This window comes from Mus musculus, chromosome 1 (genome assembly GCF_000001635.26).
Source record: "Mus musculus strain C57BL/6J chromosome 1, GRCm38.p6 C57BL/6J".
Taxonomy (NCBI): domain Eukaryota; kingdom Metazoa; phylum Chordata; class Mammalia; order Rodentia; family Muridae; genus Mus; species Mus musculus.
This window is the reverse complement of record NC_000067.6, coordinates 72,195,492-72,212,314: the sequence shown is the minus strand read 5'-3', so window position 1 is coordinate 72,212,314 and position 16,823 is coordinate 72,195,492. Positions and strand designations below refer to the sequence as shown.

The window sequence follows — 16,823 nt, the reverse complement described above, 5'->3', positions numbered from 1 at the left end:
ATGCGCTCGGGCGGCACCCGGGGAATTAAAAGAGAGAGGGAAAAGCTCCCGCGGCAAACGCGCAGCTCGCGTCCCCACGGCCGGCCGCGGCGTGATGCGCACGGCCCGGCCCGTGACGCCGCGGCCGTCCCTGTCCCCGTCCCCGCGTCCCCGCCGCCATCGCGCGCCCGGCTCCGGGATCCCGGCGCCGGGCCTCGCTCCCCATGGGGCTGCGCCGCTGGCTACGGAGCGCCTGCTGCTGCTGCCCGTGCCGGTGCCTGGAGGAGCCCGCGCGGCCCGAGAAGGAGCCGCTGGTCAGGTGCGTATCGGGCCGCCTCGCGGGGTGGGGACCCGGGTGTCGTCTGAACCGGGGAAGGGGTGCTGTGAGGTCACACCGCGGTGCCACCCGGCCCCCCTCGGCCCCGGTCTCGCACAAGACGATTTAAGCTCCGGATCCTTGGTTCAGATTTTGTGTGGCTCCTCGGAGGCAGCGGATGCCCCTGGGAAACGCCACTGACTGCTGCAGGGGAAAGGGCCGGGAAGAGAAGTTTCCAGAGGGGGTCTCATCGGATGAGACGGACGAGCGTGGGTTTCCTTGGCACTGAGATGAAAAAAAAAAGTTTGGCTATCTCTTCCAATGTCATGACCGAAAGAAGTCGATTTCAGTGACTGAGGAAATCTTTCTCGTGATAAAACTATGCGTGCTGTACCAGTGACAGCCAATTGACTGTTCGGGGGTTTAAACTGAAATGTGGGGACATTTAATGCTCATTAGCTAATGTGCTAAGAGGCTTTGTGAAGGAACCCTGTGCACAGCTTTGCTTGACTTTTTTTTTTTTTCCCCTAAAGCGATACTTTAATATACGTATAAGCACGAGGGGTAGAAGAAAAAGGCACTCAGAAATAAGACATACCCAAGCGTGGTTGCCGGCTCCTAGAGAGAGAAGAGATAGGACTGTGATTTTTATTTTTCCTTAAAATGTTGGTTTTTTGTTTTTTGTTTTTTTCTTCCTCCCTATCGTGAGTTTGCTGAAATTAAGTTCCACCATGCCAGGTTAACCTTATCGAATGAGGTCCCACCAAGTCGTGCCCCAGGGAACAGAATTGAAATTAGGGCACAGGATGTAGGGTGGAATTCTAGGCTTGGTGAACAAGCGCAGAAGCCAGGACCCCTTCCTTAAGGGACACGCAACGAATCCAATCCTGCTTGCACAACTCTGGCAGAAGCAGCAAAGCATGGCTTTACCTTGCCCTACTCTGTCAAGTCCAGACACTTCCCCTGACTTTGCAGAGTTACATAACCCATCCTGCCTGTCTGCTCTTATTTTCCAGCGCATTAAGCAGGATGTACTTGCCCCTGTAGGAACAATCTACTCTTAGTCCCTCCAAGCTCCTGGCCAATGGTGACCTTTTGCCTTCTACCCTTTCCTAAAGTGGCCTTGTGGCCCCTTTTCATCTCCCTTTTGCGAGTCAGGACTTGGAATTATCATCTTGTTATCTGGTGAGGTGTTTCATGAAATATATCTAGATACCCAAGGCACCACACACACACACACACACACACACACACACACACACACACACAAATACACACACACACACACACACACACTCTGTCTTACTATGTAGACCTGGCTGACCTCTAACTCAGAGATCCGTTTGCCTCCTGGGTGATCTGATTAAAGGCGTTCACCACCCCTCCCGGCTACCATACTATGTTTGGTTGTTTTTGCTAATAGCCCTCTCACTTAGATTTTGAGATTACTTTGGGCTTGGAGAAATCTAAATTACCTATCTTTAATTTAAACAGCAAAAGCTAACCGTGTAGATTTTTATCTCAGGACTTTAGACTCTAGGTTCTTATGAAATACAGCCTTCAATTTACTTTCAGCCATTTTTTTTGTTTTTTGTTTTTGTTTTTTTTCTAGTGCTTTTTTTTTTTTTTATTCTTTTAGAATTGCTGGACTTCAGGTGCTTTTTATTTTGAAATTGAGACCTTCTCCTGTCTTGCTTTATGCTCAGTGGATGACAGTCTGAATTTTGTGACTTTCTTTCTTTTTTTAAAAGAAGATGAAGTTAGCTAGGCATGGTGGAACAGGGTCATGATCATAGCTCCTAGGCTGGGAGGCAGGAGAGTCAGGTGTTCAAAGCTGCCTTGGCCAAAGAAATCTAAACACAACACCCTATCTGAAAAGAAATGTTTAAAATTTACGAAGGTGGGGCTGGAGTGGCTCAGTGATTAAGAGCACTGGTTGCTCGTCCAGAGGTCCTGAGTTCAATTCCCAGCAACCACATGGTGGCTCACAACCATCTGTAATGGAATCTGATGCCCTCTTCTGGTGTGTCTGAAGATAGCGACAGTGTACTCATACATAAAATAAATAAGTCCAAAAAAAAAAAGTTAGGAAGGTGCCAGGGCAGTTGTGGTGGCGTACGCTTTTAATCCCAGCAGGCAGATCTCTATTAGTTGGAGGCCAGCCTGGTCTACAGAAAATGTTCCAGGATTGCCAAGGCTACACAGAGAAACCCTGTCTCAAAAAACAATAACAAAAAACCCCAAACAACAACAACAACAACAACAATAGGAAGGTATCATCAGTTGGAGCAGCATAGCGAAGCGTTGATGAGCCGGGCTACCTGGGAGGAGTCAGGTGAGTGGGTGGCTGGCCGTGAGTTATTAAGGTTATTTGTGTCTTCCACAGCTTCCTCGTGTCTTTGTGAAGGGTGATGATGCCTATGCATCCTGCAGAGGCTCTCGGGGAGAAAGGAAGGGAGGTCATACATGCCAAGTGCTTAATAGAGTGTCTGACAACACGGCAAATACTCCATAAATTGTAATTAGTACTAATTTTCATGTTATGCTTCTGAGCATGTGAGTGTGAGTGGGCTTGTGTCATGTGGTTTAGTGTTATCCTGGCGCCATCTTGATGATAATTATTTCGGAAGGCCAGCTTACTAATGGGCTTGAGATAGTGGTATACATGTGTCTGTGGGTACTCACTTGTTCTTTTCTACCCAAGTTATCAGAAGATCTGGTTTGAATTCATTGTTTTAGTATTTTATTATTGCATATTTATGTGTGTGATATTGATATGTTTGCATGTTTATATGCATGGTCACATGTGAATGGGTACGTGTGTGTGTGTGTGTGTGTGTGCAGGCATATGTGCATCTAGAGGCCTGGGGTTGCTATCACGTGTCTTCTTGACTGCTTTCTTCCCTATATGTTGAAGCAAGGCCTCTCACTTGAATTCTGAGCTCGCTAGCTAGCCCCTTTGCTCAGGAGATCGCCCTGTTTCTGCCTCATGAGCTGGAATTACAGGTGGATGACCATGCCCACTTGGCATTTATGTGGGTGCTGAGGATTCAAACTCTAGTATATGCACAAAATCATGTGGCTGTCGGCATCTTGAGCCATCCTTGGCTTATGTGTGGAGGTCAGAAGAGAGGACCACTTGTGAGAGCCGGTTCTCTTCTATTACCATGTGAGTCCCAGAGACTGAACCCACAGGTCTTCAGGCTTGGCAGCAAGCAACGTTACCCTCTGAGCCATCTTTTCAGCTGGCTATTTGGTACTGTTTAATTCCAGTGTATTTTTAACCCCTCTCAAAAAACCAAAACAAAAACAAAACGAGCACCCTGCTAACCATCACTTTTCTTATTCTTCTCACCGCTAGTTATGGTTACCAAGCAACCAGTAATCTACGTCTTTGGCATTATTGATTTGCCTATTTTGGGTATTTTTTTGTAAGTGATCATAATTGGCCTTTTGTGTGTGGCTTTCTATACTTATCATGATGGCTTCAAGCTTTATTGTATTGGGGCTTGTATCAATACTCTCCATTCCTTTTTATGGCTGGATATTATTTCTTTGCATCATTCTGTGTTTATCTGTCCCCCTGTTGGTGGGCATCTGGATTGTTTCTGCTTTTTCCTGTTATGAAGAGTGTGTGAACATTCGTGTGTAGGTTTCTGTGTAGACATAGTTTCAGCTCCCTTGGGTAAAGCTCTCAGAGTGGAATTACTGGGTCATGGGACCTGCTGTTCTGTTTCTAAAGAGCCTAGGTGAAACATTTACTGATGAGGTCCTGTGACCAGATGGTTCACATCGCTACTGAGAACTTTAGTTCCTCGTGTCATCGTTTTTCTTTCCCTTATGAATTTTTTTCTTTTTCTTTTTTTTTTCGAGACAGGTTTTCTCTGTGTAGCCCTTGCTGCCCTGGAACTCACTCTGTGGCCTCGAACTCAGAAATCTGCCTGCCTCTGCCTCCCAAGTGCTGGGATTAAAGGCGAGCGCCACCACTGCCCGGCCTGCCATTTTCTTAAGTCCTCTATATCACATGCAGATGTCTGAAGAGAAGTTGCCTGGACCCCCATTTCCTTCTTGACTACTGTTGTTGTTGTTATTGTTGTTGTTGTTATTACTAAATAGAAACAGTTGGTAAAAACACAGTTTCTGGTACCTATCCCAAAGAGATTGATAAATAAGTCTGGGACAGGCCTGGGATTCTGCATTTTAGGAACTATAACTGCTTGGTGGTTTGGCTGTGGGTGGTCTGTGGACCTAGTTGTGAAACACACCTAAAAGCTATGCTCAGGGCTGGGGAGACGGTCAGCAGGGAAAAATTGTGCTCTGCTAGCAAGAGGACAGAGATTTGGATCTCTAGAACCCATGTAAAACGCTGGGTGGGTGTGTCAGCCCGACTGTAATCCCAGTGCTTAGAAAACTAGAAGAAAGGGACAGAGGATTCCCCGAGCAGACTGGCTAGCAAGACTACCTGAAATTCAGAGCTCCAGGTAGCAAAGACTGGCCTCCATATAAAAGGTGGAGAACAATCAGGAAGGCCTCCACACATGCACATATGCACATAAGCAAAAGAAATAAAAAACGATGCTTTAGGTGCAGTGGAGGGGCGGTGAGCACGTGGGACACACCCATAGAGATAGCATCGATTTACTGGACTCCTTGACTCTTCCTGATCCTGAAATCGGACTTCTAGCCCAATGGATAGTGTGCTTCTGAAAGTTGCAAGCGGAGAGAATTGGCTGGTCCCCTCTCAGCGTGCTTGCTACCTGTTGCCATGCTGGACTCCCTTGTCTGCGCTTCCTCATTTCCCCTTCCCTGGAGTCTAATTTTGCCTTTGCTGCCTCTGCCTGTAACCAACTAGTGTGCTGGCTTCCTACCTGCTGCCTTTGCTGATGTCATGCTTGTCAGCAGAGACACCTTTTTATTTTCTGTATTCCCTCCTCACTTTGTGTGTGTGTGTGTGTGTGTGTGTGTGTGTGTGTGTGTGTGTGTGTAGAGTGTGTGAGCAGAAGACGGAGGAGGATAGCTGATATCCTGCCTTCAAACCACAAATTATCCTTTTGAGACAGGGTCTTACTGTAGACCTAGGCTGGCAGCCAGCAAGACCCAGTGACCCTACCGTCTACCCCATCACAGTACTGGGACTGTTCACAGAGTGTGAACGTGGCCATACTTGACCTTTTACGTGGATGCTTGAGATAGATTTGAACTCAGTCTTCATGCTTGTCCAGCAAGAGCTTGTGAGCTATCTCTCCAGTTTCCCAGTTTCTTTCCTCCTGAGAAACTTTGCTCGGGTTTAAGGCCCATTTCAGTGACTGCCTTTTTGAGCATATGTTGGGAAGTCTCCCTAAGAAGTTAAGGTGTCTCTCTACTTTTACTCTTGGGCCTCTCCCTGCCTTCGGCCAGCTGTCACAGTTATAAGGTGTATATTTTGAAGTCTGGTGAGACTAGAGGTCTCAGGCCAGCATCTGGTGACTGAATCCTCGCTTTCATATGTCCTGTGGTACCTGGCACAGTGAGCCACAATGGAGAAAGAGTCAAATAAAATCATTTTTGACTATTAGTTATATTTGTTCATTTATGAATTGCTTGCTATCTGTTAAATTTTAATATTATCTTTATTTATTTGTTTGTTTTTTGAGACAGGGTTTCTCTGTGTAGCCTTGGCTGTCCTGGAACTCACTCTGCCCTCAAACTCACAGAGATCCGCCTGCCTCCCAAATGCTGGGATTAAAGGTGTGCACCACCACTTGCCTGGCTTTAAAATTATTTTAAAAAATTATAACGAGTAGTAAAACAGACATCAACAATTCTGACATGTACCTTAAAGAATGATAACACCCCTGTACCTGTCACCCTTGTGTTTGCCTGACCTAGATCTAAATGAGATGAGTTTCTAGAATTCTTAAACCTTATGTGCAAAGTACTTGTTGCATTCAGGCTCTTGCATAAGTGATGTTTATTTGCATATATTTTCACTTAATTGTCACGTGACCAAGAGAGATAGACCTTATCTAGTTATAAGTAAGGATTCCCGAGCACTGAGAAATTAAAGAATGCATTGAAGGTAATAACTGATAAGAGAATGTATGTGAGAACCAGTTGTGGGGCTGGAGAGATGGCTCAGCAGTTAAGAGAATGGCTGTTCTAGGAGGATGCAGGTTTCATTCCTGCCACCCCCATGGTGGTTCACTGATCTGATGCTATCATCTAGACTCCAAGGGAACCAGGCATGTACATGGTGCACAGCCATACACGCAGGCAAAACACCTATGCATGTAAAGCAAAATAAATAGATCTTAAGGGAAAACAAAACAAAACATTGTGATGACGCATAGCTGTAGGTATGATGCTTCAGAGATGCGGAGGCAGAAGGATGGGACGGACGTTCAAGGTCTTTTAAGATGTGGTGACACATGCTTTTAATCCCAGCATTCCATACCAGAGGTGGGTGTATCTCTGTGGATCTGAGGCCCACCTGATCTACATAGAGAGTTCCAGGTCAGCCAGGATGACACAGTGGCACACACACACACACACACACACACACACACACACACACACACCAAATTCAAGCCAACCTCGGTTATATAGTGAGTTCAAGGTCAGGTTGGGATATACCAGACCCTACTTGAATAAGAAAGAAGATGTGACTCCTTGTCTGTCTGGTTAAAACCTGTCTGTAGGGGGCCAGGAGTGGTGGCTCAGCTGTTAAAGGGCGTGCCTTGCAGGCATGAGGTTTGATGAGCAGCACCCGTGGAAACAAAAGTCAGGCATGATAGTGTGTGCTTGCAGTCCCAGAATTGGAGCCTCCTGTTAGCTGTGGAGGTGTGGGAATATGTCCTCCCTCCTTCCCTTTGTTCCTCCCTTTCTTCCCCCCTCCTTCTCTCTCTCCCTTCCTCTTTCCCCCTCTCCTTTTCTTTTTTTCTCTTTCTTTTCTCCTCCAGGGCTGTGAGGTTGGAACTCAATGCCTTGTTCATACGAGCCAAGTGCTCTCCTACGGCCCCAGCCCCTGAAGTAGACATTGCTAACACAAGACAGTTTAAGAACAGACATAGGCCTGGAGAAAGGACTCGGCCAGATCTTAGCACAGTTTATAGTCTGAAAGAAAGCACAGGTTTCTTTGGATCATATACTCACTGTTCACTGCCCGTGGGATGGAAGTCTTATAAGTACTAATCACAGTAACATGACCATATCAACCATCCATGTAAGGTTTAAGTTCTGAGTGCCATTGTTCCCACATTGACCACATTCCCAAAATAGGGTAAAAAGTGATTGGATTAGCATCCACAAACCATTGCATTGAGGAAAGAGCCACAGTGCAGATGGCTTGCTCTGAGATGGCTAAATCATTGGCCACCCATCATCTCTCAAGTACTGAATGCCTTCATGTTGGTTGGGTCAACATTTTAAGTTGTTAATTATAAGAAACATGTGAGGTATGGATCAAGGCTGTCACAATAACAAAGTGGTGGCTTACGGCCACAGAAATGTGTTCCTTCATGGTTCTTTGATTCTCTCCTAAGCCACTTGAATGGACACGGAAGCTTCCAGATATCACGCTCCCTGCTTGTTTCAGGCACCCACCTGCAGCTTCAGGATGCTCACACTGGTGGGCAAGGGACGGAGGAGAAAGGCAGCCCTTCGGTTTTTCTGTGGTGCCTGGATACCAATTATGGAAAATAAATGAGACCTCACTTTGCTCTAGATAATTATCTTGTGTCCACAGAGGGGGTGTTTTAGGAAGGAATGGAATGTTTCCGAATGTCCCCCAGGTCGTGTTTGAGCCAGCCTACTTCAGGATGAGAGTCGAGGAGGAAGCATCGCCGTTAGCTCATCTTCCCTGAGCTTGCCCTGACCCTTCATGGCCTGTCCTTCTTGCTTCTGGTGTAGGAGGCACAGTGAACCAGGCTTTGTATGTGTAAGTTGAATATTGCCCTAACCCATGAGGAGGCATTAGTCAGATTCTGTGAAGTACTGTAACAATGGAGCTACCTCCCTATCCCACACACATGGATTTTCACATTTCAGTACCAGTCACCCTTGGGAGCATTGTAAGCAGCAGGCCAACAGTGAAAAGTGAAAAAGAAATATAAAATATGTCACAATAAAATGTTTTTCATTTTACAGGGTAGTCTCACATGGCCTTTGAGTTGATGAGTTATGTATATTAAAAAAAAAGGGCACTCAGCCGGGCAGTGGTGGCACATGCCTTTAATCCTAGCACTTGGGAGGCAGAGGCAGGTGGATTTCTGAGTTTGAGGCCAGCCTGGTCTACAGAGTGAGTTCCAGGAGAGCCAGGGCTACACAGAGAAACTCTGTCTCAAAATACAAAAAACAAAAAACAAAACAAAACAAAAAAGAGGCACTCATCGCCAGCATGCGAGAGGAGCAGGGGCTGCCTGTCCAGTCTCAATTGGGATTGTTGCTCTGTGCCTGCCAACATATGACCTTAAAACTATCGGTTTTAGTATCGATTTTAGGGTTAAGGTAAATTTTAGTGAGCGGGAAGTCCTGTAGATGTGGGTTCTGTGCATAATGAGGATCAATGTACTCACAGCTCCGCTTGACACTTGAGAAGCTGAGGCACAGAGAGCTTCAATAACTTGTGGAAGGCATGCATAGGCCTGTTACATTTTGTTGTCATTGTGAGAGCGGAGCCCTTCTCGGGTACAGCGTATGTGGGGCTTGTCTCCAGCTGCTTGTATACTGCGGGCTAGACACTGTGTTTTGAGTGTGAGACTTTCCTTGAGTTGTGGTAGCCAGGGGTTCAGAATCCCCGAGCTGCTTTCCCTGTACTGAGGTCAGAGATGACCTCTCAGTGTGGAGGAAGGGCGGGGCTGACGGAGGCTCATGGCATTTGAAGGGGTCATCCCATACTTAGAAGTGTATCACTTCTTACATGTGGCAGTTTTTCTTTTTACAGGATGGACTCACATGATCTCTGAGTTGACCAAATCACACCCATCCTTAGAAGGGCTTACAGAAAGCTGGCAGATGTGTCGATGTTGCTGAGAGCTCTCAGCCTGCGGTCCAGACCCAACTCGCTTTGCAGCAAGCACACTGTTGGTTTTGTAGAGCCAGGTCTCAGTAGATTGCAAAGGGTTAACTCATCTCACCCCTGATCTCTGCAGTGTATGCAGGCTGTGGCCTGCCACAGCCCTAGCCAGAAAGTGAGTCACAGGAGTCAGCGGAGACACACAAGATCGCACGAATCCCAATCTAGGGCTGGCGCATATACCTTCTTGAGACCTAGAGCAAAGCTGGAAAATAGGGGCTGCTCCTGGAACAGGGACTCAGAGATCAGCCATTCACTGCTTACAAGATAGCTCTGGCTGGCCTGGGACTTTCTGTGTAGCCTGGGCTTATCCAAAACTCACAGGGATCCTCCAGCCTCCAGCCTCCTAAGTGCTGGGATTAGAGGCATATTACCACAACCATGTTAGTGTGTGGGTGTTTTGTGTGCGTGCATATCTGTGTATCCTGTGCTTGCTTGATGCCCAGGAGGGCCGGGGGAGAACATCACATCTTCTGGAGCTGGAGTTGCAGGTGGTTCTAAGCCACCACGTGGGTGAGAGGACTTGAATCTGGTCCTCTGGACAGCAGTCAGTGGTTTTAACTACTGAGCCGTCTCTCCAGCTCTCAACAAGGATGATTTTAAAAGGTTTTCTTCCCTGGTAACTCACAGCAGCATCCCTGTTCTCCTTTTGTGACTTGTATCAGTTGGTCATGTGACCCTGGAAGGTCCCTAGAAGGTGACATTTCTTTCAGTTAGTCATGTGACCCTGGAAGGTCCCTAGAAGGTGACATTTCTTTCAGTTAGCCATGTGACACTGGACAGTCCCTAAAAGGTGACTTTTTTTCTCTTGTACATCATATGGTCTGCTCTAGGTTTCCTAGAACTTTCTAAAAGTCTTGAAGTGACTATATCACTTCACCCTTGTGTAAAGAAACTCTGCTTAAAATAGTTTATTCTGTTAGATATGTGAGAATTTTTAGCTGGGCTAATATTTGAACTGTCATAGTTATATACTATACATTCTATTCCTTTTATAGTTACATATTGTACATCCTATTCTTTCTTTCCTTTGAGAAAATAATTTTGATGAGACATTGTACCTAAAGACTATACCTTTTTCAATGTTTGGAAGTAACCTGAGTTTCTCTTCTCTTCTCTTCTCTTCTCTTCTCTTCTCTTCTCTTCTCTTCTCTTCTCTTCTCTTCTTTCTTTCTTTCTTTCTTTCTTTCTTTCTTTGAGACAGAATCTCTCTAAGTAGCCCTGGCTGTCCTGGAACTCACCACATAGATCACATTGGTCTCAATCTCACAGAAGTCTATCTGCCCAATGAGTGCTGGGTTTAAATGCATGTGCCACTCTGCCCTGCTCATTTTAGTTTTCTAAAACGTGCGTGTTTAAATGACATTACAGACCAAAGACATTCAGAACTGTAGCCAACCGCTCAAGATAAGAGATAGGTGTCACATATCCTCTCCCCATCATATCTAGACTTTCGTCAGAGTCATTTCCTTGTATTTCTTTTTTTTTTAATACTTTTTATTAGGTATTTTCCTCATTTACATTTCCTTGTATTTCTTTTCAGCTTTATCACCTCTCTATGCACCTTATAGACTCAGCCTGGTTTTGCCTTTAAACCACACCCACAGAGTCAAACCTTATATGTCCCCACACACCTTACTTTGCTCACCTATTGCGGTGAGCTTGCTTCATGGTTCTTCCTGCTGCACAGTCTGTATTCTAGTACACTCACTCTTTCTACTAATGGGCTTGAGAGTGGTTCCCAGTTTAACGCTATTAAGTAAGTTTCTAAGGTCAGCACAGACCACAGAATTATCCATCTCCTCTCCTGTGGCCCTCTCCTGGTCCTGTAGCTATGTTAAGCAGGGCCTCTGTGAATCTTACTCTCTCTGCCTAGAATATTCTTTCTCTGGCTTCCTGCATGGATAGCTCTCACTTTATTCAGATCTCCCCCCCCCACCCAGTGATTTTATCAGAGATCTTCCCCTGACTGCCATGTCTAACCCTGCTCCTCCCCTCTCTCTGAGCCTCTCTGTGTATTTCTTCATAGTCCTGGCTGTCATCTGACAGAAACACATGTGCCCATCATCTGGTCCTCCCACAAGACTCTCAGCCTGATTTTCGTTAGTTTAACCAGCTGAACAATGTGAACAGTTTTCTTGGAGCCCAGTGACAGCCTCAACTCTGTTTGGAGCCCTGAGGATTTGGGAAACAAATGTTCAGTAATTGAGCAAATATTTATTAAGTACCTATTGTGTGTCAGGTACTGTGTTAAATAAACACTGGTCATAAACCACTGAGCAAGCACTGTGGCTGGGACCTGGTCTTCATATGTCTTCTAATGATGGTCAGCAAAGGACACAACAGACAGTGACTATAATAAGTAAATTGGGGCCGGGCATGGTGGCGCATGCCTTTAATCCCAGCACTTGGGAGGCAGAGGCAGGTGGATTTCTGAGTTCGAGGCCAGCCTGGTCTTCAAAATGAGTTCCAGGACAGCCAGGGCTATACAGAGAAACCCTGTCTCAAAAAAAAAAAAAGTAAATTGGGAATTATAGGTATGCAGAAAGAGGAAGGGTAGATCCGAAGGGGGAGGTGTGATCACAGTAAATTGTTCAGAGCAGGCTTCAAGAGCAGGTGATGTGTAGAAGGGTAGAGTGGGGGAGAGGCAGCAAGTGTCTGAAGGAATCGGGTGGGCATATAGATCAGCCAAGGCAGGGGGATGACATGGCCTCACTGACATTTTGGGAGAATCAATCCTGTTGGCTTTTGGATTAAGAGCAGAAAAACCAGCTTGGAGAGAGGGCTCAGCTGTTAACAGCCCTTGCTGCTTTTGCAGAGGGACTGGGTTTGATTCCCAGCACCCACCCAGTGGCTCACAACTATCTGTAACTCCACTTTCAGGGGATCTGATGCCCTCTTCTGGGTTTTCTGGGCAGCAGACACATATGTGGTGCACTTCAATACATACAGGTAAAACACTCATACACATAAGCTTAAAAAAAGAAAAACTAATCGACTGGAAAAAACCAAACTCCACAGGGATTCTTATGGCAGACCTAAGCAGCCACGGCTCGGGGTGTAGGGCGGTGGGTATTCTTTTGAACATAGAAGCAGTGGGATTTTCTGATACACTGGAAATAGGGGTTGAGGGATTCAGGGTAGCTTTGTGGCCTTGATCTGAGCAACGTGAAGATGGCGTGGGAGTGGGGAGGCCACTGGTAGCAAGGTTCGTGTTTGTATCCTGTAGAGGTAGTGCCGTCTGTTAGACATCTCACTGGAGAGAGGGAGGCTAACACTGGGAGAGATGCTCAATGGGGTGCTGATTTAGGGATTGTCCTAATGTGGATAGACTTTAAAGGCGGGAGGCTGGATGAGGAAGGCAGGAGTCCAGGCAAGCAGAGGGGAGGGGGCGGGTGGAGCCTCAGCCTCCTGAGCCCTTCCAGTGTCTCCCCAGCTGGAGGGAATGGGCACAGTGCTGCCCTGCTGGCTCTGCAGGGTCTCAGCCTTGGGTCCTCATCCTCATTTCCAGGGATATCACATCTAGTCTTGTGTGAAGGTGAGCCAGGGCCCAGAAAATCCCCACAGCATTTAAATGAACAAGCTTTAAACTTGAGGCAACATAGAGACAGACTTTCAATACATAGCTGTGGACATTTTGGAACTCACTCTGTAGACTAGGCTGACCTTGAACTCAAAAAGATCTGCCTACCTCTGCCTCCTAGTGCTAGCATTAAAGGTTTATGCCACTATGCCTGGCTTGGGTAGCAGATGTTTAAACACTGGATCAAGTAGGGTTTTATAAAAGAAGATAAAAGGCTAGACTGCCTTAGAAGTGAAGGAAGGATGGAAGAATGAAGAGGGAAGGGATTGGAGGAAGAGAGCACAAAAGGGAGTGGGAGGGAGGACAGGAGAGACAGCGAGGGAAGAGCTCTTAGAGTCCCCGGCTCCATCACAGAGAAGGGCCATTGTAAGGGACTGGCCAGGCCCTACTTGGACAAGGAGGCCTTGGGCAGAGCAGGGGAGATCATACAGCTTCTCGAGGCCTGCCTTTCTAGACTCCGGCTTTGTTCCTGTCCCTGGTCATAGCTTCAGTCTTAGATCAGCCATTGTTGACCCAAGGCCCAGGATCAGAGCAGTGAGGTCATTGGAACTTCTGGCCAGCAGCCATCCCGTACCTGTGGTATCTTGTAGCTCTTTTCAAAATCTTTTTACACAGGGTCCTTGGCATAGTGAGGAATCCCCCAGGCTTTCCCTGTAAATGGCTTTCATGCTGACAGGCACTTGGCAACCATGTGCCCAGCAGACTTTTACCTACACTGTTGAAAGAAGACTCCCGAGCAGTTTGGGTCTCATGCCCTGAGGTAAGGTGAGGATGAAATGCAAGACCTCTCCCCTTTGGGAGTGAGAGTGGCTTCTGCACGGGGTGCAACATCTGAGCAGCTTCTCAAGTGCCCCAGGTTCATTAAATATTTATTATCAGCAGATGGTGGCCAGGGGCGAAGCGACTGCTCTCACTTTCTTTAGACCCTTTCAGACTTGGTTTATAGGAGGGAGGAAGAGAGAGGGGGAAGCTGCTGGCTGGCTGGAAGTCCCCTTCCTTCTTCCTCCCAAGACTCCTAGGGCTCCTGCCCTACCCCCCGGCCCCCAACACACACACAGTTCAGTTCACACGCCTGCCCTGCGCACTTCATGGGCAGGGCCTTACAGAGGTCCCGGAGCTGTGTTTCCTCAGGTGATTTGCTTTATTCGTTTCAGTCTGGCCTCTCCTGGCTGCTTTCAGAGTGAGGTAAATTGATAGAGTTGCTGGAGTCATCCCGGAGCCTGTGGTGATCAAGACTGAGGACTCAGGAGCTGGCCAGACAAGACCTGTCTAAAGAGCTCGCAGCCATGGCTCTCTCTGAAGTATGTGTGTGTATGTGTGTATGCACGCACATGCACTTGTGTGGGTGTATTTGGAGACCAAAGAACGGCCTTGGTGTCATTCTTCAGGAGCTGTCCATCTTCCTTTTGGGACAGGGTTCCCTTGCCAACTCAGAACTCACCAGTAGTCTGGGCTGGGATTACAGCCTTACCTTACCATACATACCTGTGCTGCAGAGGCAGCCAGTTTCCACACTGAGTGAGCTATTCTTCCAGCCCCTTGACTGCCCTTTTGGAAATCATTGCTCGAATAATCAGTTATTTAGTGGCAGGAGTCCACCTTCCCTCTGATTCTAAAGAAGACTTAGTAGTACTGAAGAACATGGCCACTTGGGCCCTGGTGGGGAGATGTCGGGGTGGGGTGGGGTGAGGTGGATGTGGCTGTCCAGAGACGGGTGGGCTCAGATGGGGGCATCTGATGAAGGAGGGCGTGACCCTGGAGAGGTTTACTCAGGGCAGCCCCCGGTGGGTCTTTTCCTCCTTTCTATTGTCTCCTGAGTTTCAGTGACTAGGCAGAGCTTGAGCCTCTCCATGGGCTAACTTCAAAACCGTACCCTTAATTAGAACTCTGTAGACCCTCCTGCCTCTGCCTCTGCCTCTGGAGTGCTAGCATCAAAGGCATGTGCCACCACTGCCTGGCTTATATGTTACGTTTTTAACCTTCCTATTATGCATCTCTCTAGCTGGCATCTATCATTGGATGAAGTGACTGCACGTGTGTGTGTGTGTGTGTGTGTGTGTGTGTGTGTGTGAAGGGGTGGGGCAGGAGAGAGCAATTCAGTCCCTAAGAGATGATTGCCCTGCCTTAGGGCTAGGGGCATCCAGTTACTGTCATTGAGTAATTGATCCCACTTAGGGGATGAGCTCACCATGAGGCAGTCTGTCTGTGAGTGAGGCTTCTGTGTTCCTGGAACCCATGTGACTATAAGTCGAGAGAATATTAGAAATGTCTAGGCTGGAGTCCAGGAGATCCAGAGCAGGATATTGTAAAAGCTGACAGCTGGATGTTGCTCCAGTCTGGAAAGCACCTTACTTATCTTATCTTCATGCTTTTGGTCTTGAGGGATGAGATAGGTTAGGTAAATTCAGTGCTAATCAACTTTGTATTGCCGGTTTTTCAACAGACACCCCTTAAATGATTAACATGCCCATGTGCAGACTAGAACGAGAATCTGAAGTTGTAAGACAAAGGAGACAAAGGAAAACAGAAGACGGGCACACCAAGCTCTATCCCGCTCTTGGCTGCCCATGGGGCCTCCAAGAGAAGGGTCAGCACTAATGAGCAAAACCGGTCTCTCAACTCCTGCTGTGACATGGCTGCTCAGTGACTCCCAGACAAGAACCTCACCTGGGAAGATTGTCAGCCTTTCCTCGGAGACGTTTAGTTCTTAGCTAACAAGTGGGATAGTGACCCTCACCCTTCCTGTCCCAGGCGGCTGTATAACAGGAGGGGTGGAATGGAAGAACCCTTGATACAAGTGTGGAGTCTAAGGTGCCACGGCTTACAGGCTGCAAGAGCTAGTAGGCAAAAGGGACCCCCCGCTCAGCCGCCATGCTTCTCACCGTCATGCTGATGTTGGACGAAGCCCCTGAAGCTGTGAACAAGCCCCCAATTAAATGTTTTGTAAGAGTTGCCTTTGTCATGGTGTCTCTTCACAGCAGTAGAACTGTGACTAAGGCACACAGTCCTCCTCATGTGACAGTTGATTGTGACACTGCCCCCAACTATGCAATTTCCTTATTCCTCCTTGAGAGTTATTGCTCTACCACCCTTTGATCTGACCTGTCACAGCTCAATGGGACAGAAGCCTGGACTAGCACTGTCCTCAGCCTGACATCAAATCACCCTGCGTCTTCACTGTCTCACTGTAGTGTGGGCGCAAGAGCTTGAATTTCCCCAGCCTGTGGGTGCCTGGGGCCTCCTAGTGCTGATGCCCTTTCTTGAGCAGTTTTTCCCAATGGGATTCTTGGCCCTCGCTCCTCACTCCTCCGCTCCTCCTTTGAGTGAAAGGCTGATGTTGTCGCCATAAGAGCGCCCAAATTTCCTTCTCCTTTCATGCAGTCGATCACTTCTTCCTCTCTGCTCTCGTCATTCTGTGCTGTAAATTGTTCTTACCTTCCTCTATTGTAAGGGCACATGCACAAAGTACTCAGGTATGTATCAAAGTCTGTGATTGTGATAAATAACTACCAGTGTAGGTTTGCATGAATGTTTGAGTTCAGCATGCTTATTGAAGTCTTTTTGCACAGAGCAGCAAGGCAGCTTTAATCGCAGCCCCTTCCCATTCCCTCTCTTTGTTTGTTTTGACACAGGGTTTCTCTGTGTAGTCCTGGCTGTCCTGGAACTCACTCTGTAGACCAGGCTGGCCTTGAACTCAAGGAGCCTCACCTGCCTCTGCTTCCCAAACGCTGGGATTGAAGGATGTAGCTAGGGATCTTACCAGCACTGTTCAGTACTCAGCAGCTAGGTCCTATGCCGGCTCAGGTGGCTGGCCTCTGATTGGCCTTGGCTCCAACATCCTCCTCACCTTTTGCCCTGGCTTTCTTGTGTGGGCCCTGGCTGTCATTGCCATT

General features: G+C 47.4%; 1 protein-coding gene across 3 annotated transcripts in view; it reads left to right on the top strand.

The window, feature by feature from the left end:
- Mreg (melanoregulin) overlaps positions 1-16,823 on the top strand; it is a 53,082-nt gene continuing 36,259 nt past the window's right edge. The window contains exons 1-2 of one of the 3 annotated variants that reach the window (NM_001357488.1): positions 1-298; positions 15,374-16,403. In NM_001357488.1, the coding sequence (NP_001344417.1) occupies positions 16,387-16,403 (17 nt within the window). In that variant the 5' untranslated portion in view covers positions 1-298; positions 15,374-16,386. Of the gene's footprint in view, positions 299-14,033; positions 14,232-15,373; positions 16,404-16,823 lie in introns of those variants that run through there. The other 2 variants (XM_006496111.2, NM_001005423.2) reach the window with 2 other exon arrangements.